Source organism: Calidris pugnax, unplaced genomic scaffold (genome assembly GCF_001431845.1).
Source record: "Calidris pugnax isolate Ruff unplaced genomic scaffold, ASM143184v1 scaffold89, whole genome shotgun sequence".
Classification (NCBI taxonomy): Eukaryota; Metazoa; Chordata; class Aves; order Charadriiformes; family Scolopacidae; genus Calidris; species Calidris pugnax.
Genome location: NW_015090865.1, coordinates 4,141,396 through 4,169,320, shown reverse-complemented (window position 1 = coordinate 4,169,320; position 27,925 = coordinate 4,141,396). Strand labels below are relative to the sequence as shown.

The window sequence follows — 27,925 nt, the reverse complement described above, 5'->3', positions numbered from 1 at the left end:
GGAAATTATCTCTTTATGGGACTCTCAGTTGTGTTGTAATTGAAATGCAGGGCGATGGCTGGTGCTGCTCGGAGCACAAGCATCGTGGTTAACGAAGGGTTACGGTTCCCGATAGCTTCATTTAGAAACTGTCACCCATGTTTTGGGTGGCGCGTGGTTTATGGGTGTTGCTGGAAGATTACTTTTCCCAGGGGGGTTTGGGGTGAATTGTTAAATTTCATTTATAAAAAAAAAACCCTGATGCTGCAGGGTGATGGGTCGCGCTGTTGATGCCCCCCCTGTGCCTTCCCCCACGTGTCCCCACCATACGCCGTGGAGGTGGCAGGTTGAATGGGAGCCCTGTTAGAGCTGGGACAAGAGCCCCATCAGACTGGGGGGGCTGGTTTGTCAGTCCCCTCCCATCCTGCTCCTTGCACAATCCATCCTGGGGACCACGCTGGGACACGGGGGCTGCTGGGCAGGGGGGACAGTGAGCCCGGAGAGCCACCCTCCTGGAGACTGCTCTGTGTCTCACCAGTTTGGGTAGTTTTCCAAATTGATTCTTGCCTGGAGCATTGTCTTTTGGAAAAGCCATCCAGTGCCCGGAGAAAAAGGTGAGGGAGGGCTGAGAACCCGCCGCCGTCGTTTACTGTGCTGGTAATTTATCGCGATGATTATTGTCTGTGCTGTTGGAGAAAAAAAAAAAATTGCACTTTGCCCTCAGTCTGAATCTGCGTCGTTTCGAGTTCCCGCAGCACTGGGTGGTGGTACCTGCTCCCTCTGAAGGACCCGCTTGGCATCTCCTGAAGGTCCCCAGGTTCCTCCTGGGCAGTTCCCGCTCTGCGTAACCCCCTTCTTGCACCGTCCCCGTGTCTTCAAGCCCCTCAGTCACTCCTGGAGTCTTCTCCAGACCTTATTCAGAGGTGGCAGAAGGCTCCAGATCCCTGCGGTGACCGCGGAGTGCGGTGCAAAGAGGCAAAACTGTCTCTTCTCCTCCTGGAGATCCCCAATGTGTCCACCCCACGAGCCCCGATAGTCCTCTGCGCAGTGGAGGAGCTGGGGGACGTGTTCCTGCCTTTGAGGTGAGTGTCCTTTAAGCAATTTATATTTTTAAGGCGTATCTTAACATGTCAGTTCAGAACTGTGCTGCTTCCTTCTTTCCATTCTGTACGGTCAAGTCGTTCTCCTCCGTATTTAGGGCTCTGCTGGTGTTGAGTCACTTACACAGCACTGATTTTCCTGTTTCCTTCCCAATTGCTGCCAGAAATATTCCGAAGCAGGAGGTGAGAGCCTGGTTTCTGCTGCAGGCAGGTCCCTTTGAGATGGGTCAGTTAAATAGTTACCCATTTCCCTGCTCTTTAAACCAGTCTGTTTGACTAGCGCTCCCTTTTACCGGCGCGGAGACCTCGAGTGAGATGAGAAAGCTTTTTTTTTTTTTCTCTCTGGAATTAATTGGGGTTCCTGACACTCCGTCCTTGGACTGAATCCTGCTCGTTTTGTTGGGGCCATCACATCTTCTGCCTCTCCTCCAGCCTTTCTGGCACGATCGTCCAAAATTTGAAGGTGTAGATTACTTGGAGCTGTTGTTTAAGAAAAGTCTATATTTAGTGCCTGCTGGTTAAGATCATCCCAGATGACTCTTGACAACAAACTTGACCGTATCGTTTTACTTTTCTCCTTCGGGCAGCGCTGAAGTATGTATTGACCATTTCTCCCTTTTCTGCATCGTTTCTGCCGTTCTCTCCCACTTTGGTGTTGTCAGTGGGACTCCTTCTTGTCCTTAAGGTCTATAAAACCCCCTGTATCCTCTTTTCTAACAGAACCTGGTGTTTAAATTACGGTCCCGTGCATTTTTAAGGCGGTGCTGTGATTGTGGGGACCTCATCGTGGTTTACGAAGTCCAGGATTCATGAATTCCTTCACTCGTTGGTGTAGCAAGTTGATAACCTATTTTTCCGTGTGGTGAAGGTGGACATTTTTGCCGCCCTGTTTGTACTGGGAAATTGTTCAGATTTGTGCTCTGACAAAATACCTGGCACAGCCCCCTTCCCCATCGCCTGCTGGAGGCTTCAGAGCCAGGCTGGGATGCGGCATTTGGGTCAGTTCTCCTCGGGATGCCTCTTCTGGAGGGGGCTTCGTGGTTTGTTGGTGCCAGGGCTCTGTCCTTTGGGCTTCCCGTTTCCACCGAGGAATGCATTTCTCCTCCTGCTTTTCAGCTGTGGGGTGGAAGAGATATATGGGGAGTATTCAAAGGTGGAGAGTCCTGGGGTGGAAAATGCAGATTTTTAAAATTGATTTATTTTTTCCTTTTTACTGCGTGTTCACGCTGTCATAAATGAGCTCGAGGAAGGCTGGGCAGGACGGTGTTTCTGCCAGCCCAAATAAAAGCAGGGACTGTTTTCATTTCCACTTACTTCTAGATAGATTTTTTTTTTTTTTTTTCCCTCTCCTTTCCGAGACAGGCTGCAAATTTTGGGCTTTTATGCGTGCTGAGCCCTGGGGGGGCTCATCCCCCTGCGTGGGAATTGGGCCCCTCCAGGGAATGAAGCATCCTAACGTTAGGAAAATGGTCCTCTGCGGGGATTACTTCTCCAGCTGGATGGTCGCCTGGGGGGTACCTTGCTTTGGGACAACCAGGAGCCAGGTCATAAGGAACTGTACCCCCAGCTCAGAGCAGCCCAGGGGGGGAAATATTTCAGTGCCCCTCCCCGAAGGAGCCAAACCTGCAGTAGTTTTTGGCTTTACGTGCTGCTGACACCTCGCAGGAGCAGGGGAGTGTGTTACAGCAACAGATTCTGCATTATTCCGGCCTCGCAGAGCGTCTCCCTGCGATACTAAAAACACCGGCTGAAACTCAAACCCAAACCCTGAATGAATGAGGCCGTGGAACGGCTCCGGGCGCGTTTCGGTGCTGCTGGGGCTTTGATTGAAATGGGTAAACAGGGAGAGTGGGTGTTTGCTTTGACTCCTTCCTCGCAGCGAAAGGCTTCCTTTGAGGGAAGGTGAAGCCTCCAGCACCGTTCCCCATCTCAGCATCAGCCCATTCTGCCCGTGGCTTGGGGCTGGTGATGCCGTCCCCTCAGGACCCGTGCTGCCAGACTTGCCCAGCAGCAGTGGGAAACCCCTGATTTCCCCAAATATCAGGGATCCCTTGTGCCCGGGGCTCTGCTCATGGGTATAAATAACCCTCACAGAGCCTAATTTCTCCATCTGGATGCAACGTGGTCATCCCACCCTGCTGGGATGATGCTGCAGGACATCCTTGGCTCTTGAAGGCATCTCCGCCTGCTTGTCCCAAACTTTTAAGCTCTGTTACCCCTCAAAGCTTTCCAAAATCATGTCCAGCTTTGACTCTACCAGGTTTATGTGTGGGAAATAGCCTTGCCGTGCAGCGGGTGGTCGCTGGAGGAGGCAGGGTGGTTGCAGCCCATCCTCTCCTTGCCCTCTTGCCTTAGGAAGAGCCCCCTCATCCTCCCCACGCATCCCCTTATCTCCACCAGAGCTATTGACACCAGCTCCTTGGCAGCCCGTGCACGTAGGAGCCGTCTTCTGGTAACAGATTGTTATGTATTTAATGAACCCGAGGAAAAACAAGAAATTTGAAGGCTGCGGGGCGATACAAGTTTGCTGTTCAGTCTGCCAAATTCGCGCTAATTCAGACAACTCGCAGATGTTTGGCTCCTCGTTCTTTGAAGAGATTTATGTGAGGTACAGGACTTGGAAATTTATTCCCTGTGTCGGGGAGAAGGAGGTGGCAGCTTGAGCAAAGGCTTCCCAGCCCTGGAGGACTCCTTCCTGATCTCCATGGATGCGCCGCTGCCGTTCCTTCCTCTTGCCAGTGCAATGTTGATGGCAACGAAGGGACAAACAGCAGGGAAATGTGCCTTTCAGTCGCTAGGAGGATTAATAAAGGCTCCGGGTTCGTCTTTCAGGAGCCGAGGAGCTCTTTGAAAGCTATTTCTCAGCTGAGGAATGAAACCCCAGAGATTGCCCAAGAGCAGAAGTACTCTGGTCTAATGCAAACAGAGGTCTCGGAGGGTTTGCAGGTGACAACAGGCACATGTGGTGCCCTGTGTGGGCACAGAGAGTGTCCGCTGAAAGCATTTGAAACTCTTAAAATGTTGCCTACCTAGTTCGGGTAAATAATTTCAAATTTTGGAAGGTCCTAAGTGATCGTTTTGCTGGGCTTCCCATGAAGTTCAGCAGTCTTGGGGTGTTTATCCATAAAGGGGCAGTGGTAGGAGATGATGCCAAGTCTGGCAGTCGATGCCTGCATCCAGTATTTCCCTGCTTTAAATTCAGGTATTTCTTTAGGGGCCATCAGCCTCTACTAGTTCTCCAGCTCAGCCTTGAAAAAGGGAGAAATGTGACTTGCAAAATCTGTTCTGGGAACAGTCATGGGGTTCTCCTGGCCCTTGGCAAGCTTCCCTCAATTACCCTACGAGATGTCCCAGATCTTGCTCCTGCTTGGTCCATGTAGTGGATTTCTGGTGGTCACTGAAGACATTTTGGTCAGCTTTTGCAGCTGCAAAACGTGCTTCTCACTGCGACCCCAAGAGCAAGGGAGCAGGGAAGCCCGGGCTGGCCAAGAAGCCCCCCCACCATAACCCTCAGAGCTTTAGTATCCACCTGGAAGTAGGTGGACATCGTGTTGCAGAGGTAGGTATTAAGGTGGGTTTATCGTGCTATTTGAAATGGTTTATGGCTGGAGAAGTGAGTCTGTAAAAATGGCACTGTGGGGCTGTGTTTACTGTCTCCATCTCCGACGTTTCAGGCTGTTATATGGGAAAAGAATCTAAGGAAGAAACAAGAATTGCTTTTTTGTGTCTGTTTACTAGAGCAGCACGCTCCAAGCGGTAATTAAAAGTAAACCTGGACTCTGCTGGCTTGTTCAGCATCCCTCGTTGTGGAGATTAAGCAGCCAAAGCAATTCTCAATTCAGCAATTCCTCAGCTTTCGGGAGCGTGGCCAACACTCACAGTGTCTCACAGACCATTGCAAATTCTTGTAATAAATCTCACAATTGGGGGAAGGGAGAAAAAAAAAAAAAAAAAAAAGAAAGGGGAGATGTTTCCCGCCTTTCCCCCCGGCCCGGCCCCCCCCTTTTTTTTTTTTTTTTTTTTTTTTTAAAAAAACCCAGGGGGAAAAAAAAAAAAAAAAAAAAGCAGAAAGGTGAGATGGTTCGTTGGGACCAGCAGGCTGGACTGCTGCTGGCCCTTCAGCTGCCCTTCTCCAGAGACATCCCTTGGTCCAATATTTCCAGTGTTCCTTGGAAATATTACTCAAAATTAGCAGCAGTCCCCTAATGAGGGGATTAGGCAGGGATTACAGGTTTGCTCAAAGAGAACGTGCCTTCTCAACAGTTGCTGGGACTAAGAGCGTCCTGTAGGATAAGTCTACATGGCCCACATGGCGCCGTGCGTTGGCAGCGTCTGTCCCCAAGGCAGTGTGGCTGCTGGGAGGGCTGTGTTCCTCTGGGAGTCCCCTGGGACCAGGAGGATGCTGGGCTCCTTGGGGCTGAGCTTTGCTGCAGTGGGTCTGGGCCAAACTGGTCCTGGCGTTGCGATGTGCTGGGGATGCCCCCTCAAACTGGAGCAGGTCGTCAACCTGGTGGCCAGCTAAGGAGTGACTCCTTTGAAGGTCTGATGCTGGCTCTCCACACGAATTTATGTGTAGGCTGAATGTGCAATCAAGAGGTAATGAAGACCCCATATTAGTGCTCAAAACATGTGTTTTCTTCTCTTTAACTACTCTGCCTGAGTTTTCATGGGGCGAGCTGGGTCCTGTGTGGTCACTTGGCACATCTAACGGGCACCTCTCCGCTGGGGACCAGCAGTTCGTGCCTCTCGCTTGCCAATTGCTCTTTTGCAATGACTAATTTTGCTCTCTTCTTCTCCTTTTCAGTTGCCAGGGAGGAAAAGGCAAAGTCACTGCCAGCACCATTTTCTTCAGGCTAAGATGTTGAGACAAAGCCACCTCTGCTCTTAGTTTGTCCCTTCAGTCCCTTTCTGCTGCTGGTGTGTAAGGGAGTCCTTCCCCAGCCACTCTTCTTCCCTAACATCACAGGCCCAATAAACCTGATGTGTTTCACTCAACTATTCCCCAGCCACTCTTCTTCCCTAACATCACGGGCCCAATAAACCTGGTGTGTTTTACTCAACTAGATGGTGTGTAATTTTCCTTAATTGCTCTTTTTGTTCTTTTCAGTGAGATCTTGCACGGTGATGAGGTCCAACCCAAACTGCGTGTGAGCTTCGACTCTAGGCTCTTCCCAGAGGCTGGGGGTGTTTGGACGTGTGGTTTGGGGCTCAGGGTGCTGGAGACCCTCTGCCTTGAGTGACTTTGTCGGGTTGAGGTGTTGACCAGGCGCTTGGAGCCAGGGTTTGGATTGAAATAACAGATTTTTATTTGCTTAGTAATTAATTTATGGTTGTGGGCAGGACCCTGGTGCTTTCCTTGCTCCAGCCTTCCCTCCAAAAGCACCTTGTGCCTTCCTCTAACATTGGCTTTGGCTCTCCAGAGCCACATGGACGGAGTTTGTGGTGTGGTAATGACAGGGAATATTTTTTTGCTGAGCCAAAACGTGCTCTGGGTTGTACCACGGTGTTTTGGAATGGTGCTGCTGGTGGTGATGGAGCCAAGTCCTCAGCTACGCCTGGGCTTGGGCGTTTGTCCTTCCTCTGCTTTCAGAGCTTGGGAGGGATTTGGAAGTGGCTGGAAATCCTCCGCCCGGAGAGGGACGGGCAGCTCTGGGTTTCATTCCAAAAGTAAAGGTCAGGAATGCTTCCCTTTTCCTCCTGCAGGGATTTAAGCAAACTTTCTGGGCAGTCAAAAGGGCGCCGAGCACTTCTCCAGGCAGCGCTGGGGCACGGGGTGGGAAGCAGGGTCCTGAGCGGCTCCTTGTTTTTTCACTGAAGGCTTTGGGCAGCAGAGTTTAAAAATTCAGCAGGGGCAGGTGATTTGTATTCTGAGAGCCATCCCTCTGTGCTGCTTGCAAGGTGTATCTGTGCAGAATTCGGCTCTGGCTCCTCGTTCTGGTGTGCCCTTTCTGCCTGTACATAGGCTTCGTGTCAGTGTGTGTGTCTGGAGATGGGTTGTTGGAGCTGGGCAAGGGTTGAATGTTCTCTCTACTGAGGGTGATGGTCCCACAGCAAGTGGAAATCTTTGTGATGCTGGTCCTCAGTCGTCTTGGCGAGGAGTTCTGCTGGGGTCAGATATATGGGTGTATGATACTGGTTACTGTTCAGGCTCCCTTCGTCCCTTCAATCAGACATCCAACATTTTGGTAAATTCCAAGGTCTTTTCCATACTTTTCAGTAGCAGGGGAGTGGGGTATGGATGTAACTCGGCAGCTGGATGGTGCAGGGATGGAGTCTGCTGTGGTAGCACCAGTCGTGGTGGGGAGCGGGACCTCCCTGCGGGGAAGGGCTGTTTGCCGATGGTGAGCAGCTCTGGGACTTTATTCCTTGCTGGCACTGTCCAAGGAGCTTATCTGTTCACAAACATTGCCTTTCAAGCCCGTGGGTGAATGTTGGATCATCTGATTTACTCTTTTTGGCAGCGTAATTTTTTTCCAAGCCCAAGAGGCTGTTGTTGATCTCAGGAGACCGTGTCCATCCCAGTGGCCGTGGCCCAACTCTGAACTTAACCTTGATGGTGAGATGGAGATAGTTCCTTTATCTGATTGCAAATGAGGAAATACATTTCTTAAAATAATTAATGGTCCCTGAAGAATATCTTTTTATTAGCATGTGTGTGTGAAAGCCTCCGGTCTATAAATACACCCTGGTTTCCTCCTCAAAGTCAATGGGGAGAACATCCCAGCTGGGCAGAAGCCTTTCTGTCCCCCCAGCACTCGTTTGCAGGGAGAGGACATGATGGGGCAGGACCGTGCTGGGTCACGCCGTGCGTCAGGAGCCCTGGTGCAGCAGGATGAGGAGCCAAAGATCACATTTCACCGGAAAATTTTTCCTTTCTATTGCAGTTTCTCGGCGGGGATGGTTTCAAAACCTGACCGAGCGGTAGATGAAAAAGCCTGGGGAGCTAAAGCTCCGCCTCGGACCCGAGGTGGGGTGGTGTTCACTGCCCTTTTCATAGAATCATAAAATCATGGAATCATTCAGGTTGGAGGAGACCCTTGGGATCATCTAGTCCAACCATCTCCCCTACTCTACAAAGTCCTCCCCTACGCCATATCCCTCAGCACTGCATCTAAACGTCCCTTAAACACAGCCAGGGATGGGGACTCAACCCCCTCCCTGGGCAGCCTATTCCAATGCCCGACCACTCTCTCTGTGAAAAATTCCTTCCTAATGTTCAGTCTAAACCTACCCTGTTGCAGCTTGAAGCCATTCCCTCTCATTCTGTCATTAATTACCTGTGAGAAGGGACCAGCACCAACCTCTCTACAGTGTCCTTTCAAGTAGCTGTAGAGAGTGATGAGGTCTCCCTTCAGCCTCCTCTTCCTCATACTAAACAGTCCCAGCTCCTTCAGCCGCTCTTCATGTGATTTGTCTTCCAGGCCCTTCACTGATTTCGTTGCCCTAACTCTTTTGTTGCGGGTGTTTGATGATGTTCTCGTTAGGGTTGTGTTAATGGCAGGAGATGGGGTGGAGGAGGTGGAGAGGAGGTACGAGGTGGTGTGTGTTGCAGCCTGTCCAGCTCGGGCAAGGAGCCCCTGCCTGTACTTGCCACCGGTCCTGCCCGCTGGCTGCCCGCACGCCGGGCTGTGGGTAGGAGCCGGCTGCGGTGACGTTAATCATTACCTTAGGGAAAGATAATTATTCCTGGAGAAATCGTACCCTGTTAACGAGGAACCGTGCTTAACCGCTTTCATGCTGCTCTGGACGCTTGCTTGGTCTTCACTCTCCCAAGTTGCCACCACATCAGCCCCAGAGTCCAGCCCCACAGCAGGCTCTGCATCAGGGACAACTGAGTCTGGGGCAGATAAAAATATAAACTTTAGGTGTTTTTACTTCTTCTTCCTGTGCTTTTTCGATGGTGTGGCACTGGGGAGCAGGAGGGCACTGCCAGCTCTGCTCCAGGGGCTTCTCCGGCGCTGGGGGGGAGGCTGGAGCCTCCCAAAGAGCCTCCTGCCCCACATCCTTGGGAGGGCTTTAAACCTGGCTCAGCCCCCCCAGCTTGGAGACACGCACCGGGGTCTGAGCATCTCCTGTCCGCTGGGCTACTCTCGAGAAGGAACAGGAGATGGGGTGCTGTGTGGCTGCCGTGGGTGCCACGTGTTGCTTATTTTCTCCGGTATTGCTGTGTCCATGTTATTTGGTCCTCACTTCCACACACCTTTCCTTTGTCCCCATCCATCCCCCGTTACGTGCAGCCCTTTTTGGGGAGCATCCCCTTGCCTGGTGTTTGTTCAGAGCCTGAGGTAAGCAGTTGTCCCACCTGAACAGGACCTCTAAGTTTTGCTGCATACGAATGTATTTGATGCAAAGACCATCAAAATAGATAAACGTAGAACTCCCATGGAGCTTATTAACAACTGTACAGTGACTCCGGGAAAACAGCTTGATGTCCTCAGCTGTCTCTGGCAAGGGCTTGAGGAGGCTCCTGAGCATACCCTTAGGGCATCCACGTGCTGTAACAGAGGTGTCTGAGCTGCCTCCAGGATCAACGGGGGGTTGCAGCCCTCTGGTGATGGGCATGTTGCTGTGTTAGTCAACTGGTCCTCCAGCCACCCAATCCTCCCTTGTGTTGTGCTCTCCTCACATGAACCCAGGCCATCCATACTATAAATGTGGGACCTCGCAAACTATGTGTCATTTTGGTGGTCTGAAATGCTTTACTTTTCTATTTGATGGTTCCCATTTGGTCGTTGGGTTGCCCAGGGGTTTATGATGAAGCTACCAGTGAATTGCATATAAGCCCACCGGTGTCCTGAGCATCTCCTGTCCGCTGGGCTACTCTCGAGAAGGAACAGGAGATGGGTGCTGTGTGGCTGCCGTGGGTGCCACGTGTTGCTTATTTTCTCCGGTATTGCTGTGTCCATGTTATTTGGTCCTCACTTCCACACACCTTTCCTTTGTCCCCATCCATCCCCCGTTACGTGCAGCCCTTTTTGGGGAGCATCCCCTTGCCTGGTGTTTGTTCAGAGCCTGAGGTAAGCAGTTGTCCCACCTGAACAGGACCTCTAAGTTTTGCTGCATACGAATGTATTTGATGCAAAGACCATCAAAATAGATAAACGTAGAACTCCCATGGAGCTTATTAACAACTGTACAGTGAGTCCGGGAAAACAGCTTGATGTCCTCAGCTGTCTCTGGCAAGGGCTTGAGGAGGCTCCTGAGCATACCCTTAGGGCATCCACGTGCTGTAACAGAGGTGTCTGAGCTGCCTCCAGGATCAACGGGGGGTTGCAGCCCTCTGGTGATGGGCATGTTGCTGTGTTAGTCAACTGGTCCTCCAGCCACCCAATCCTCCCTTGTGTTGTGCTCTCCTCACATGAACCCAGGCCATCCATACTATAAATGTGGGACCTCGCAAACTATGTGTCATTTTGGTGGTCTGAAACGCTTTACTTTTCTATTTGATGGTTCCCAGTTGGTTGTTGGGTTGCCCAGGGGTTTATGATGAAGCTACCAGTGAATGGTATCTAAGCCCGCCGGTGTCCCATAAGAAGCTGGAGACTGCACCAGGTGCCCTTGGGAACAGTAAATCTTTGGGAAATGTATTGATTCCCAATCCAGGCTTTGCACTCTGGGTGAACCTTGTCCTCCCAAAATAATAGAAGGTGATTTTTCTTTACCAGCCAGCTGGCCTTCAAATGAGCTACTCATAACACCGTCGCAAGGGCTAATCCACCTAAACACAGAAAAGATGATTTACGAGCGGGGAAAAAAAGCCGTATCAGTTTGTAATGAGGTTTAATACTTGGGCATATCCTCAGATATTGCTGTTGAATGTTGCAGTTGGGTTTTTTGACTGCGCGTTACCAGATCAGCGTTTCATGCTCTTGGGATCATGCAAATGGTGGTTTTGTTTGTCGGCATTAACTGCAAGACAACAAAATAGCAAAACGGGATTAGGGGAGTGATTTGGGGGAAAACACTGATTTCTATAATCAGATTTGAATTGCAAGCTGTCCGCTTTTGCACGGGAATAAGTTTATGGGAGAGGATGCCGGGAGGTGAGGCAGAGCTGGGCAACTGCTCATGGGGTCTGTGGGGTGCTCTGTGAGCCGGGTTGGCAGCTTGTTTTTTAATATGTGCTCCTCATTTTACGGTCTTTAGCTTTTCCTACCTAAAACTACCTGAGAAATAGGTAAGGATCAAGACTTGTAGTGTGTCCCTTCGGATTTCAGGGTAGGGAGCACTCTCCTTCCTAGCAGGCAGCTCTTTGCCTTGGTTTTTTTTTCCCCAAAGGACTCTTTATGGGAATTGGGGAGTAGCTGGGGTGGGACAGGGGCATCCAAGGGATTTCACAGCCTTAATGCTGGAGAGGCTTTTTTTTCTGCTGGACATCTGGTCTGGGGGCAAGGGCTTCTGTGAGATCAGCCCCGAGGCTTTAATGAGCCCTCCTTTCAAAGCCTCAGTATCTTCGATACAGGGGATATGAGTTCTCCTTTTCAAAGGGAGAATTCAGAGGGAGCTGTATTTATTTATTAATTTATTATTTCTTTATTTATTTGCCTGCAATGCTTCTGTCCCTCCGGATCACCTTGTGTGCCTTACGTGCTTCCAACAGCTCCTGCGAGCGCCCGTCCCGTGAAACACACGTCTCTGCTGACGGGGTGCAGAGGAACACTGACAAAATTTCAGAGTCTAAAATAAATACTCATATAGAATAACCGCCATTGGGGTGGTTTTTGGGCAGTGCTTGCCTCCCGCCACCCCCCCCCAAGGCGAGTCCCTTAAAGCTGTTCCTCTTTCTGTCTGTGTGCAGGGAGTTTTCGGCGCTGGGAGGCTGTTCCCAGGCATCCCCCGAGGAGCCGGTGGAGCCGATCCTTTCCCGGGGGGAAGATGCACTGAAAAAAAAAGGATTTTTGCCAGACCCCGGCTGTCAGCGCCCTTGGCCTGGACCCTGATGGACTCGGAGGCAGGACTGCATTACCATGGTGATGATCTTAACCAAAACTCGGGAAAACAAAGGTGCTGACTCCGTAACATGCAGGACTGAGCTGGTAAGCTTTGGGAAATCTTCCTTCAAAACTCTTTTGCTGCCGAGAGCTTCGCCGGAGTTTTATGATGTGGGGTGGTTTTTTTCATGCTGTGGGGCCAGATCTTTAGATGGTTTGTGTCACTGATTTCTCCCGAGCTGCATTAATATCCAAGGGGCAGGCGATTAGTAAATGATTGGAGTGCTGTGGCTCTTGCATACGTGAATTTCAGTAGGCACACAATGGAATAAATGGCAGAAAAATATAAAATCAGCACTGGGAATGACACGGGTGAGAAGTTGCTTCACCAACAGGGAACAGCTGCTCATCATTAATAGGAGGATGAGCAAGTGGGGAGTGGGATTAAGTGGGAGATGGAGAAGGGCAGTGCTGTGGTGCTAAACAGTCTCGTTGGCAGCCTGGAGAGATGCAAATCCAACCACGCCAAATGAGCAGGCAACAAAAAAAAAACAAATCAGTGGCAAGAAACAGATTAAAAGGTGCTACAGGGGGTGAGCGAGGCCGTGGGGCTGAGCGTACCGATGGTAGAGGGCAACGAGGGGCCACGTGTTGTTTGGGGATGATGTTGGAGCAAGTGAGATGGGGGAACAGGGCGGAGATGTGGGATGCTGGAAAGCCATCTGAGGAAGCCCAGAGCAAGGCTGGTTGGGGATATTTGCTCCTCTGCCCTCCAGGAGAGATGGTCATAGTCCGAGAAGATGTTAGACCAAAGGGCTGCTCCTCGCGGGGTGCGCTGAGAACCTCAGATAAGGGCATGCGGGAGCCCATCAGGAAGCATCTGGCAGGGTTGGCCATAAATGGGCATTTTGAGCATTACAGAAATATAAATGCCTAAGTTTGCTTGAGGATGACAAACTGGGCTTCCTGGGCAGATAGCGCAGCGTGCTGGGGCGAAGGCGGGCTGACCTGGCAGTGCACGGTGGAGGAGATGATGAGCAAGCCAGAGGCAGCCTTAAATCCTGCCTTGAAAGGGTGATATTTGGGAAGGAAAGGATATTGATATATTAGAAAAAAGCATCCTTGCTTTAGGGGTGGCTTCTGCCAGGAAGGTGGCTGCTGCTCGGGATGTTGAGGGGGTCAGCCTGAGCCTCCGACAACTGATGTGTGCCCCAGGAGGTGTGTGGGGCAGGTGGAGGAGAACTTGCTGCGAAGAGGTGGATGAGAAGTAGTTTGTTCTCCTGCTGCCATGGGAAGGGATGGGCACTGGGGTTGTCCGACGGCAGAGCTGTGAGGAGAAACTTTGCCCTCCCGTGTTTGCCGAGTGCCTCCCGTGGCTCTGGGGCTGGGTCAGCAGCAGAACGACAGTCCTGCTTACGCAGGCTGGGTTGCTGGGCTGTTAAACTGGGGCAGATGTTCATCAGAAGTCTGATCCACCGAGGAAAGCAAGAATTTTTCCGTTGACTTCATGGGAAAAGCCAAAAAGGAAAACCTAAAGGAAATAAAAGTCCGAGCTGTGGGACAGCATCGCCCACCAACGCCCGACGGGCTCATTTGGTTCAGTTCCCAAGTTGGTGTTAGATGAAACTCTTACGAAAGGGTAATTACACTCAATATGAGACATATGTCATCTAAAGACGTTCCTCTCCCTCCCGCCTTGGCAGGCAGTGGCTGGTCTCTGGGGCTGGTACACAGAGGGGGGCTGGCACAGCCACTGCCTTCTCCAGGGCTTGTCCATCGCTTTGGCCACTCTTTGGAGACAACTCCCTGTCCTCACTGTCTCCTGATTAATTCTACCTCTTGCTTCATAAGCTGGGGTCGTTAACTGTACCTTCAACTTTGTAAGCTGGGGACATTAATTTAACCTGCTCCTTCATAAAGTGACAGAAATAGCCTGACTTCACCTAGAAATGTGGCACGTGCTCCAAAGAAGGTGACCGACCCTGATGTATCTTCTCCCCATCTGCACCCCGTCATTGTTCTCAGCCTCCACATCCCATCCCTCTGTGTTCAATATTTGCAATATTCCGTACAGGAAGTGGGATCTTTTTGTTGGGTTGCTCTGTACAGGCAGGTATGGGTGGTTTTGGTACGTTATTAATATTGTCCTGCGAGCAGGCAACGTGTAGAGCATGGCTCAGGAGAGAAGATGTGGCCGTGGTGGCCTAAGGCCAACCAAAGCACAGCTATGGCAGCGCAGATGAGCGAGGAGGTCATGCTGGTGCTTCCCCCAGATGGTGCAAAGCCTCGGCCAGAGGGGCTGGTGTTGCCAGGAAAGGCACTTCAGAAGCAGAATGTGGATATTTTGGGGGATAATAAAAGAACAATTAGTATGAAAGCGTGTTTTTGCAGACATAGCTGAAATGGCATGTAGCTGCAGATGACATATTGATTTATTGTATATAAAACTGTCCATGGCCATTTTTAGAAGACTGACGATGTCTGTTACACTGGCAAGAAGAAAATTCTTGGAAAAAACAATCAAGAATTATTTTGTACCCATATAGTGGCATTTCCCCCTATTTTTAGTGCAAATCAGTGCAATCCAAACGCAGACTCCCCAGAAGTCCTGGGGTGAGGACACTTTGCCTTAGAAACACGATATATGTTTAAAAAAAAAAATACCCAAATAGCTGCTTTGTACCTAGACAGGAGGACTTAGTGGGCTTGGACGGGGTTCAGATACCACCGCTGCTGCTTCCTTGCCCAGTCCAGAATTACTGCTGAATTGCAGCTCCTGGTTTAGTTTCTTTGGTATTTTGGGTCCTAGAGGTGGGGACCTGACCTCGGCTGTTCCTGTGGGTAAGGACTAGGTGCAGGAACCATGATATCCAAGCTCAGGCCTCGACACCAACTCTCTGTAGTGTTTAATTAAATTCGATTTCATTGAGGGAGGATGACCAGGTCTGTCCCTTGGTCCCTGCCAAAAGGGGACTGTGGTGGGTGCCCGGGGCTCTCCTCCCCACCGGGTGCCGTGTGGCTTTGCCGAGGCTGGAGGCAGGGTGGTTTCTGGTGCCCTGGTCGAGTCTGCGAGAAGTGAATAGTTTTTCTGGTTGTTTGCAGCACACTCCAAAGATGAGTCAAGGACCTACCCTCTTCTCTTGTGGCGTGATGGGTAAGTAACAGAAACTTCTGTCCGTATTTACTCCACCTCCGCTCCTGCTTCCTTATAGCCATGGGCGGGAAGATGTCCTGAATAGCTGGATTTCTCCAAAAAACCACTCCCCTGCAGACCCCAGGGTGGACATCCACCCACCTGCCCTGCATGGTGGGGATGGAGGAGCACCCACCCCACCACCCACTAGTAGTGGCCATCACGCCCGTGCCACCCTTCTTCCCAGAGGTGGGTGTCCTGCCCCATTGCCATTGCTGAGGGAATTGCTTGTCTCCTCCTCTCTCCTCAGTGCTGTGATATGTCTGCTTATTTTTAAAATAACTTGTGCAGTTGAGATTATAAGCATTTTGGGTCTGTGATTGTGTTTGGGTATCCAGCCAATGGCTGTGGCTCACAACTGTTTGCAAATGCAAGTAAGAAGTATCAGTATTATCACTAAAATGTTCTACCACTTGGGACAAGGAATTTGGACAGGCCTCAAATAATAAGAAAAACATCTTTTTTTCTTAGCCTTTGACAATAACCATGGTATAAGGTGTTTGATACCTTTCATGTCAGAGTTTGCTATCAATTTTTATACTGAATGGTCTCTGGAATTGATGGGGGATTGGTGCCTTTGTTGGTGATCCTGAAAAACTGATAGTGCTGGAGGATGGGCTGTTATATTCTGTTCTTTGGGTTTTGGTGGGGGGAGCCAGTCACTAGGCGAAGTCTCAAAACCCAATTAAAATTGTAGGTCAAGTTTGAGCCAGGCTACTTGGTACGAAAGCCAGTACTTTAGAGACAAAGAGGCTTCCCCTTTCCTTCATGGAGAGGACTCTCATTAGCGTTAATGGGAGCCGAGTACACGCATTGAGGGGAGATATTTCCCAAGCTCTCTGATAACTCTAGTCATTGCTGGGGGCAGGGGAAGATGGAAAGCATTTGGACATTTTCAGGGGAAAGTCACAAGCTTCAAAGTCAAGAAGGGGTCGAGACAACCTGGTCCCTTTCTCCTGCCTGTCAACCGTGAGTGAGGAACAAAGAAACCCCATCAGATGGTCTTGTGCTCTGGCACTGGCAGGCTCTTCAGCAGATATGAAGAGTCTGTGCCTAATTGAAAAGCAACTTAGGAGCTTTTCAATCATCATGAGGAGCTTTTACAAAGCCTTCTGCATCTTCATAGTGCTGCGCTGGTCTTTCTTGGCTGCCACATTGTCCTCTTTCTGTGGGTACTGAGTCTTACCTCGTTGAGCACAGTTTTTCATGTAATGGTCTTCGTCGTGCCCAGTCAAGAGGAGCCGGGCTCTCCAGCGTGCTGGGGCATTGGTTGCCTTGGGTTTAATTTTAGGCATATTACAAAAATTCTCTTCTCGATGTCTCCAAACCTGGGCTGGGAACGCAGACCAATCCAGCATCGAAACTTGCTCTACGTGTTAAATAACTCCCATGGTTATAACGGCACCGAATGTGAAACTGGGGGAATATTTGGTCCAAGGGCCAAGTCCCTGTTGATGGAGAGCACCGAGATAAATAACCACAGTGAAGTTTGGACTGACAGCGCGGCCAACGGGAGGCAAAGAGGAGAAAGGCCCCTTCATGGGGTTGATGCCCCTCAATCACATCCTGACAGCACCCTCCTGCTGCTCTACCTCCCGATGCAGGGCTCGCAGGCCTCCTCTTTCTGAATTTCCTGGGGGTTTCGGTGGTTTTTTGGAAAGCCACCAGTGGAGAAACAACATCTCGGTGCATGTTCAGGCACAGTCCATCTGCAAGGAGACAAAGGGGCGCAGGGAAAGCCGAGGAGGCGTAGCTGGAGCGGGGAGACCTCGCCGGGGGATCGCGTTGAAGAGCAGGGCACGTTTCGCTGTTGAGGTGGGGAATTTCCTTTTCCCTGTGCCCTCGGTGTGTTTATTCTCCAGCGGTAGGTTTGAGGGCTGTTGTTTTTCTTTCCCGATGAAGCAGAGCTCCGCGCATCGTATTTTAATCTTATTTGTGCGATGGGAAGGCTCTGTGGCACTGCCGTCAGCTAATTACAACCATTAAATTTGTTCCACATTTAGAAATCATCTCTTGAACGTAAACAGGGGGCAGTGGAAAATGCAGGCTGCCTTTTCCCCGCTGCACAGAGACCAGGAGACCGAAATTTGACTTGGACAACGTGGGGGAAAAAAGGGGAATTGGATGCGCACCCGCGCGAAGAGAAATGTTTGGGTTAGGATCCAAACAGAATTTATCTGCCAGAAAGGAGAAGAAAAATTGATTGAAACCTCTAATTGCTTTACAAGTTGCCGTAATAAATTATGTATTAATGTAAATTATTTCACGGGAAAAGAACGTAGAGGAAACTTGAGCAGAAGGATCATGCATTATGTATAAAAAGGAACTGTAAAAATATTATAGCAGCACATTTGTGTCGCTGTAGTTAAAGTTGTGTCAGCGTTTTGGTTTTACACCCTTCTCCGTGGTTATGAGTGTGGTCATTAAAATTGACTCTGTCACCAGAGGAGCACAGCAGTCGTTTAAAAAGCCCGTGACCATCCCGAAGCTGCCGAGGTGCCTGACGTGTCATGTGATGCTCCTGCAAAACCTGGAGCTCAGCATTTGGCTAAAATGCTCTGAGGATGGAGCCTGTTCTCCAGGGGTTGACTGTGCGAAGCTCTGGGGGTATCTGGAGGACAACACCACTCTCCTTGATTTTGGGATGTGACTTCAGCCCTCATGCCCTGGACCATTGGGCTCGTTTGAGACGGTGAAGGTTGCACAGGAGAATAGATAGACATTGTAAGGGTTGGGTTTGCCCAAAAGGAAACTTGTGAATAGCTAATGGTGCTGATGGTGTTTGAGCAGGATCTCGATGGTCCCAGGGCGGGTTGAGCTCGCAGGCAGGCAGCTTCTGGCTTGTCCCTGAGAATAGGAGAGAGGGGAAAATAACCCAGGTGAGGATGGCTTGGCAGGCAGAACCTGGGACATGTCAGGGCTTGCTGGGGCTTGTTGCCACTTGCCCAGCCCAGCGAGTCCTGCTGGGGAGGCACTAGCCTTGGGTGGGGAGCAGATGCAGTGAGGGCCACTCTTCACCTGTAGCCTGAGTGCTCCGGCTCTTTGACACCCAACATCTCCCTCTGGGAGCATCCCCGGCAGGGCTGCTCCTCCCTGCCCAGGGTCAAGGGCTCTGCCACTCAACTGGGTGGTGGAAAACAGAAATAGTTCAGGTTTGGGTCCCCCTGAGGCTGGGCAGCCTGGACTTGTGCAGCTGTAACCTGAATTTAATGCTGCTTTGCGCCGGTGTGAATTTCTTGCTGCTTCGTGCCTGGTTTGCAAGAGGTTTCAGGCTCCTGCCGCCACGGCCAGAAAGGGCAGGACGAGAAATTCAGTCCTCCCCAGGCTGCTGATAACACCCCTCTGTGTCCCGGGGAGCTGGAAAGCTGTTTCACAACCAGAGAGGTGCCAGAAAATTCACCGTGCGTCGCCTCACCCTGGAAATGCAGATTTGCAGATGAAAACGTCTGGGAAGAAACGTGCTGGGTGTGCTCCTCGAGTGACTCCAAGTGTTTATTTTTGCGGTTTTAAGTTAAAATCCAAAAGGAAGATGCTATTTCATCCAAGGACACTAACAGCCAAGAAGGACCTGTTTAATCAGGGGAAGAGCCCCTCGTGCCACACTTACATCATGCTCTCTGCTTGTAAATGTTCTCCCGTCGTTTTTCCAATAGGAAAAGGCAAGTTTTCCAGCGAAGCAGGTCCCTTGCAAACCAGGGGGGTTCTCATGGTGGGTTTTATGCTGGAACAAATTACTGCCTGGGGGTAAACAGAGTTGAGGTTTGTAATATAAGAAAATTAATACACGCTTAGCTGCAGCAGCATTAATGGTTCCACTGCAATTATCGTTATCAGTGTGCTCAGGATGTGAATCTTCGTCTTAAAAAATTGAACCCAAAACCAGCTGTTTTTCCTCCATACGGCTTTCCCAAGGCCTTTAATTACACCCTCAGCCCTTAGACTGCCCCATTTTCAATTTGTTTCAGGGCGGACTGGTTCTGTTTGCACTGGAAAAAACCTATTTTCTGGGTTATCCCCTAGTTTGGGATGGATCGGGGGGCTCAGGGAGGGGGCCAGGCTGTGCCAGGGTCCCCTCCCTGCCCTGCCAAAAAACCAGCTCCCACGGTGCAAGGGGAAAAGCAAATAACCCCAAGCTGGTGCTGGGGATAAAAGTGTGATTACTGGTGAGTTTTGGGTTTTTTTTTTCTGCAAGGTTTGGAAGATTTATAGCTGTTTGTGCCGAAGGGGGGGTGAAAGAGGAAGGTGTCCCGTATCCTCCTCACCAAGGCCTTTTGTACAGCGTGACGTCTCCGGTCGGAGGATGGTGGCAGCTTGCCATGAAAAATCAGCTTCTATTTCTGTTTCTTTTGTCTGCTGACTTGACCTAAGGAATCTCTCCGCTGGCAGCATAATAACAGGGGGTGGGAGGCGGCGGAGTGGGGGGGGGAAATAATAAAGATCTAAACATAGATGTAGTTGTTTAGCGCGGGTTTCTCGCTTTTCATTGTGTTTATTAAAATGAGGCCGGCGGGAGCTGAAATACCGGGTGGTTATTGAGGGCAGAGCCAGGCTGGTTGTGGCTGGAGCTGTTAAGGTGGCAGCTAGATGGGGGGAGAAATGGGAAAAGTGGCCAAAAATGGTGTAGGGGGCCCTAAAATCTGACCTCCTGACTTGAAAATGAGCCTCGGTCGGAAGCGTTCTGCACCGTTGCATCTCCCCGATGAGGCTGGTACCTGCAGCTGCAGGCTGGGTATGGCTCGAAGTTCATCCTTCAGTCGCCCGAGTAGAAAAACCCCAAAACCCCCTAAAAAAAAAAAAAAAAAAGGCACGATTTAGATACGATCACCCGAAACTTCGCAGCACCGGTTAGCGAGCATGCTCTGCCTCTGAGCGCGGCAGCCGGCGGCACAAACAGTCAGCAGAGGAGCTCTGTGGGGTGATTACTTTTTTCCATTGCAGCCGCCGCCGGGGTTGTCCCACCATGGTTTTCCTGTTGAGCGTCAACGGCGTCTCTGCAGAGAGCCCCTCTCACCCACGCCGGGGAACCAGACCTTGATGCCGCTTTGCTTTTCTTCTTCTTCTTATATCATCTGTGGAATGGGGCACATGAGATCCTCACCCTTCGTCCTCTCTTTGGACAAGGCTCCCAGGGGGATTCCTGGCTGCAGCTGGAGCTGGGTTTGCAGCCTTCCCCAGCCACATACAGCTCATCCCGTGGACTTTGGAGACACAGGTTTCTTGGAGTTTTACCCAGGCACCTCAAAACCCACCTGATAAAAGGGAGATCTTGATGCTGACTCCGAAACCGCCCTTTTCTGCTGTGCTGCCTTGGAAGGCTGTTAATGCCAGCCAAATTTGTTGGGGGAGGAAACAAATTCCCACGTAAACAAGCCGAATGAAAGAGAGGGGCAGAAAAGAAAAACCAAGCTATTAAGTGATTTGCTCCTTTAAATGAATGCTTCAATGTTATGTTTAGGGCAGAAGTGCAAACAATTGGCTGTGCAAGGTATAACGGGGATTTTCAAGGCAACCCCAAAGAGATGCTAAGCCCAGGTGGCTGCAGAACAGGGTGTGGGTACCCGGTTCCCCTAGCACCTTCCCGTGCCATGTGGCTAACCAGGCAGGGGGGCACCTGGCCACAGCACCCAGCTGGACCCAGATTTGGGAATGGAGGGGAGATGGGCAATGAGCCTCACAAGAGGGACCTAAGAACAGCATCTCACAAAGAACTGCTGGAGGTTTATCATGGGGATTGGAACTAGATGGTCTTTAAGGTCCATCGTTTAAGGTCCCTTCCAACTTACGCCGTTCTGTGATTCTATGATCTTAGAGCTTATGATGTGCATTGGCTTTTGTTAGAGACAGTATCTTTGGGTTGGTTTTGGAGAGGTGCTCGGAGCCTTATACAGTTTTATTGGCTTCATGGAACAATACTCTTGGCTGAGAGCAGGACAGCCCGATGGGTGTTGGGATGGCTTTTGGTTTCCCGTAGGCTCTGATGGCCTTGTTGGTATTTCTGTGCCACAAAAGGCAGCTCGATGCCCAGGGTGCACTCCCCTTTCTGGTGGGACCGTCCCAACCACTCTCTCTGATCTCCTTGCTGGTGTTTTGTCCATCTCACCCCAGCAGTGAAGAAGAGCTTTGTGCTCTTCACATCCAGTTTGTGTCAACTTCTCGGGCAATCTGGGGGTCTCTTCTCCCAAGTCATAAGCGATAGGACAAGAGGAAATGGCCTCAAGTTGTGCCAGGGGAGGTTTAGAATGGATATTAGGAAAAATATTTAAACTGAAAGGGTTATTAAGCCTTGGAAGAGACTTCCCAGGGAAGTTGGACAAGATGATCTTTAAGGTCCCTTCCAACCTAGAAGATTCTGTGATTCTGTGATGGTGTCACCATCCATGGAGGTATTTAAAAGCTGGACAGATGTGGTGCTGAGGGATGTGGTTCAGGGGTGGTTTTTGTCAGTGTTGGGTTGATGGTTGGACTTGATGATCTGAAAGGTCCCTTCCAACCTGGACAATTCTATGATTCTGTGATTCAGTTATTGATTGTGGAGCCTAGGACGAACGGCGCACATCTGAGGCACGATTTAGCACAAGAGATAAGGCAATGGCCATGTTGTTTCATAATGCTGCATTTCCCTTAGCTAGTGCAATCTGGATATTGAAAGGCATGTTTTTATCTTCTTTGAGCAGTTTTTCTCCCACTGTGATTATCATTTTGTCTCTCTCCCCATCTACGCTGGCAGTTCGGAAAACCATATTCCAAGAGTTAATTAATTTGTACTGGAAAACATCCCATATGCTACTCTTTTTGTTTATGGACGTGGAAAGCAAATCGCAGAATTAATTAATGCTAATGCCCGTGTGTGTGTGTGTGTGTGTTGTGTTTTTTCCCCTCTTTCTCAACCAGAAAATGACAGATGGAGAGATCTCAGCAGGAAATGTCCACTTCAGCTGGAGCAGCCGGGCGCCAGCATCTGGGACTGCTTGTCGGACAAGGGCGAGGAGGGCTCGCGCTGGCCGAGGGAGACGGCCACCACCTGCTCCGTCACCAACCTCATCAAAGACCTCAGCCTCAGCGACCCCCACGGCAACCCCGCCGCTCCCCCCAGCAAGCGCCAGTGCCGCTCGCTCTCCTTCTCCGACGAAATGTCCGGCTGTGGGACCTCCTGGAGACCCTTAGGCTCGAAGGTTTGGACCCCGGTTGAGAAGCGGCGGTGTTACAGCGGGGGGAGTGTGCAACGTTACTCCAACGGCTTCACCACCATGCAGAGGAGCTCCAGCTTCAGCCTGCCCTCCCGCTCCAACCCCCTCTGCGGGGAGCATCCCGCCCTTGCCAACCGGCTGGGATGCCAGCCTAGGAAATCAGCGGCCGCCAGCGGGCAGGGAGGAGACCGGGTGGACATGCAGAGGTCCCTCTCCTGCTCCCACGACCGCTTCTCCTCCTCGGAGTATGGGCCACCTTCGGCGAGCAGCACCCCCGCCTCCACGCCGGAGCTGGGGCGCCGGGCCGGAGGCCTCTCCCGGAGCCGCTCGCAGCCCTGCGTCCTCAACGACAAAAAGGTGGGGGTCAAGCGACGGAGACCGGAGGAGGTTCAGGAGCAACGGCCCTCGCTGGACCTCGCCAAGATGACCCAGGTAAGAGGGTGGCAGCCCCGCAGTCGGAGTATTGTGTGCAGGTCTGGAGCCCTCAATATAAGAAGGACATGGACCTGATGGAGAGGGTCCAGAGGAGGGCCACAAGGATGATCAGGGGGATGGAGCACCTCTGCTATGAGGACAGGCTGAGGGAGCTGGGGTTATTCAGCCTGGAGAAGAGGAGGCTCCGGGGAGACCTAATAGCAGCCTTCCAGTACCTGAAGGGAGCCTACAGGAAGGCTGGGGAGAACCTGTTTAGAAAGGCCTGCAGGGACAGGACGAGGGGCAATGGCTTCAAGCTGGAGGGGAACAGATTTAGACTGGAGATGAGGAGCGGGGTCTTTACTGTGAGGGTGGTGGAGCACTGGAACAGGTTGCCCAGGGAGGGGGTTGAGGCCCCATCCCTGGAGATATTCAAGGAGAGGCTCGATGAGGCCCTGGGCAACCTGGTCTAGTTGGGGGTGTCCCTGCTGACTGCGGGGAGGTCGGACTAGCTGACCTTTGGAGGTCCCTTCCGCCCTGGGCAATTCTATGATTCTATGACGCTCTTCTCTGCTTTGCTAAAATTCCTTCAGCATCCTCCCGAGGTGGGCCCATGGTGGGCAGAGTAATGGGAGTGCTACAGGGAAGAGCATCCTTCCGAGCCCTTCCCCTCCAGATGGAGTTCTCTAATAAATTCCCCCCTTTCTGTCCTGCGCCGATTTTTGCACGCTGAGCCTGCTGTGCCTTTGTTTCCTCCTGGCACCCATTTCGAGCAGGAATAAGTTTAAACCCCATGGTTTTTGAGTTCAGGAGAGAGGAGCCCCGGACCTGCCGTGGCGAGGTGAAGGCAGCCCCCTGAGGCAACCAGCCCTGGTTTCATACCTCTATGGGCTTCACTTGCTCTTAGCCTCTGTAATTTTCCACTCTGGAGATGTTATCACGTTTCATTTTCAGTTGCAAACGCAGAGCACAACCTCCCCTCTTCAATCTGCTGCGTGCAGCCAGATAACAGATCTGAAGTGTGACTCGGGGAGGGTTTTACCTCCCCCCCCTCCCCAAGTTCCTCCCTCCTGCGAGACCAAGTGACGGGATTTTAGCGAGAGCCAAAGCGAGAGGTGGTGTTGAAGGACGGTGTGAGCAGCCTTCCCAGTTCACGCTCGTAACATTTCCCTTTCGGCAGTTTTATGATTCCACATTTCCAGGGATTGTTCAGCCTGGAGAAGAGAAGGCTCTGGGAAGACCTTATAGCGGCCTTTCAATACCTGAAGGGTGCCTGTAGAAGAGCTGGGGAGGGACTCTTTGCCAAGAGGTGTAATGATAGGACAAGGGGAAACGGTTTTAAATTGGAAGAAAAAAGATTCAGATTAGATCTCAGGAAGAAATTTTTTACTATGAGGGTGGTGAGAGCCTGGCCCAGGTTGCCCAGGGAAGTTGTGGCTGCCCCATCCCTGGAGGGGTTCAAGGCCAGGCTGGACGGGGCCTTGAGCAACCTGGTCTGGTGGGAGGTGTCCCTGCCCAGGGCAGGGGGGGTGGAACTCGATGATCTTTGAGGTCCCTTCCAACCCAAACCATTCTATGATTCTATTCTATGATTTTGTTAGCCCCCTCTGTCCCATCCCCTCCTCACCCACCGGCCTGGGGCTGGGTCTATGATTCTATGATTCTATTCTATGATTTTCTTAGCACCCTCTGTCCCATCCCCTCCTCGCCCACCGGCCCGGGGCTGGTTGGCCCGACCCCCTCCAGTTGCCGGCACAACCAACCCACCAGGGATCTCCACAAGCAGGATCCAGCCCAAGGAGCCTGTGGAGCATCCCTGCTTTCCAGGGAGGAAACACAGCCAGCTGCTGTGGAGCATCCCTGCTTTCCAGGGAGGAAACCCAGCCAGCTCCCATGGCAGCGGGTGGATTCCGGAGGCAGGGATGCGCTGCTGGCCGCGGGGCTGTGGGGCTGTGGCAGGGTGGGATGAAAGAGAAGCCGTACGAGGGCCAGGGTTCTGGTAGCTCTTTGGTGATGAGCAGCCGTTCTGGCAGGCTGCTCACCGCGTGGGAGGACTGGCACAGAGGGACGAGCAGGATGAGGCAAGTTACGGGGAGCATTCTTGCCTTTGGTGGGGCGGGCTTTCGGGGCGTGGGACACGGTCAGAGCCCTCCCCGGGATGGGAACAGCGTGAAAAGCAGCAAATTCCTCGTGGGCAGTGGAAGATGAGGGGGATAAGCGTGCTGGAGAAAACCCCACAGGTTTGGGTATTCCCCCAGGCTGCCTTTAGTGCCTCTCTAGGAACGGGACTGGAAGGTTGGGTGATTTTGGACAAAGAGCTGGAATAATGGCGAGGTGTCCTCGTGGCCGCACGTGTCCTTCAGTCTGGCTTTATGTGGGGTGGAAATGGCTTGTGGGCGATGGTCTTTGTGATTCAAAGCACAGGAAAACCAAAGTGTCCAGACTGGGCTTTCCAGTAGACCTCAAAGCATTCACTTTACTGATGGGGAAACTGAGGCACGGGCCCCACTGTGAGCCCCTGGGCACCAACAGCAGAGCTGGGGACCGAGCCCAAGGGTGCTGGATCCAGCTCTGGCACCCGATCGGTTAATTTTTTGCCTTTGCTGGTAACCACATGTGTTTATAGGCCTGAAACCTGGTGCCATAATCAAAATAAAAATAATTTGACCTGAAATAAATGTTTTCTTCATACCAGGAGGGATATTTAGGCCAGGCAGGAGGGGAGGGAGCCGCTCCTGGAAGCAATTACATGGCCACATAACTGGGCTAATTAAGAAAGAGACCTAAATGTTAAAGTTCTGCTGGGAAGGAAAATGCATGGGAAAACATGGCCTTTAATTCCTCAGAATCCTGTTTTTGTCTCTTCTCTCTGCAATTCCCATAGCTCAGAGAGGGGAGGTGGTCCCATATTGCCCCCCCTTCTTATTTACTCCTACGGCACCAAACCAGAGAGGCTTCAGCTTTGGGCAGAAACCAAACCATGAACATGGGTGTCGTTGAAATAGTGACAAATTTTAAAAGCCACAGCACCATGAAAATCCTTCAGCTCTTTCTAAATGCCCAGCATTGCTCTGCTTTGTGCCCTCTTCCCCTTCAAACTGGGTATGAACCCAGACGGTTGTACTCGAGGGAGTGATGAAGGGTCATTTAATTGTCCCCAGTGTCCTGAGGCAGGTGAGATGTGAAGAGGCTGGTTCCAATCAAAGGAGGGTTTGGGTACCACTTCAACCACCCAGGTTGGAGACCCTCCAACCACCTTAAAACGAGGACATGGACCATCCTCTTGATTCGGTCCAGGGCTTGGCTTGCTTTCCAACTTCAGCTTTTTTTTTCTCCCTTTCCACTTGAAGCCCAAGGAGGGCAACATCCAACCTCTGAAATCCCAGTGGTTGTTCTGACAGCGTGTTAATTAATCTTGGGACAATGCAATCTCCCTCCTAGGTGCAGTGCTCTTGTCCTCACAGCTCCAGGGACCGTGTCTGTACCAGCAGGATGTGATCAGAAGCAGTCAGGGATCAGATTTTTCCATAAATTGCGAGGTTTCTCAAAGGGCTGGTTTTCTTTTTTGGATGTGGGTGCACCTAAAAAATATGGGAGATGAGCTGTGTTTCACAATGGCCTGGACCCCGGCTGTCCTGGTGGGGCTGATTTTGGCAGGAACGGGTGGTTTCACCCATTGCAAGGCACTAGGAGAAGCTGGTTGGGCATATTAGGTAAGAAAAATGGAATTTCTATAAAAACCCAGAGTCTGCCAGAGATGCTGTGCGGTGGAGAGACTCCTGCTTGGGTTTCCTCTCCCATGGTCCGGTGTGATCCTTCTCCAAAGGGTGCCTTGCTGTGGTGGTGACCTGGGGACTTGCCATCTCCCACCTCTGCCACTTTCTGACATCTTTGTGTCGATATTTCCTGCAGGATTTGGGGTGTTGGGCGAACTCCTGGCGGCAGAAGGCACGCTGGGGTTGGTGGCTTGTCTGAGTCATCCACGGGAAGCCGAGCCGTGGCCAACCCTGATGTTGGCGTGTGTGTGCTGGCTGAGCAGATTGCTTGCCTTCACACGGGCTCTGGGGAGCTGCAAGGGAGACACAACACGTCTGTCACACGGCGACGGCCGCCCCGAATGAGAATTTGAAATCATCCCTGGCACTGGCAAAAGGAGCCCTCGCTATCTCTGCCCGGTCTGTTTCCTGCCTTGTGAAATTTTGATATGGTTGTTACTGAGAGATTTTAATTTGTGTGAACACGTTTCCAAACACAGCTATCCTTTCTACAGATTTTTTTTTAAGTGAATCATTTATATATATATATCTATCTAAATTTTTTTAAATATATAGATATAAAATTTTAGATAGGGCCACAAAGATAATCAGAGGGCTGGAGCCCCTCTGCTGGGAGGACAGGGTGAGAGAGTTGGGGGGGTTCAGTCTGTAGAAGAGAAGGCTCCAGGAAGACTTTGGAGCCCCTTCCAGTCCCTAAAGGGGCTCCAGGAGAGATGGGGATGGACTCTTGATCAGGGAGGAGAGCCATAGGATGAGGGGGAAGGGTTTCAAACTAAAAGAGGGGAGATTTAGATGAGATCTTGGGAAGAAATTCTTTGCTGTGAGGGTGGTGAGAGCCTGGCCCAGGTTGCCCAGAGAAGCTGTGGCTGCCCCATCCCTGGAGGGGTTCAAGGCCAGGCTGGAGGGGGCTTTGAGCAACCTGGTCTGGTGGGAGGTGTCCCTGCCCAGGGCAGGGGAGGTGGAACTCAATGATCTTTAAGGTCCCGTCCAACCCGAACCATTTTATGATTCTATGATATGTATTTATTTATTTATTCAACCCCAGCCATGCTCACAGCAGCAGACCCAAGCAGGGGTAGCCCTTACTGGAAATGGAGGATGGTCTTCTATTGTTTGGAAATACAACTTACCAGGGAAAGAAGGGCACAAGCATCTTTGTGGTGTGTAAGCCATAGCTTATATAGTATGGTACATAGTATGTGGGACAGGGAGTAGTTTCTATAGAACAAATAAGGCGATTAAAATACAACATGCCCTTGCATCTCCCCAGGGTTATGGAGAGCTCCCCGCGGTTATGAATTCACCATAGATGGTTGTCTGTCCTGTGGGTGGGTGAGAGGGTACC

The 27,925-nt window shown here is 51.2% G+C and overlaps 1 protein-coding gene across 1 annotated transcript in view; it reads left to right on the top strand.

The window, feature by feature from the left end:
* Positions 1-277: 277 nt before the first annotated feature.
* FAM53B (family with sequence similarity 53 member B) overlaps positions 278-27,925 on the top strand; it is a 42,135-nt gene continuing 14,487 nt past the window's right edge. Inside the window, exons 1-4 of the mRNA XM_014945321.1 lie at positions 278-1,061; positions 11,878-12,115; positions 15,113-15,164; positions 22,095-22,822. Of these exons, the coding sequence (XP_014800807.1) occupies positions 12,047-12,115; positions 15,113-15,164; positions 22,095-22,822 (849 nt within the window). The 5' untranslated portion in view covers positions 278-1,061; positions 11,878-12,046. The remainder of the gene's footprint in view (positions 1,062-11,877; positions 12,116-15,112; positions 15,165-22,094; positions 22,823-27,925) is intronic.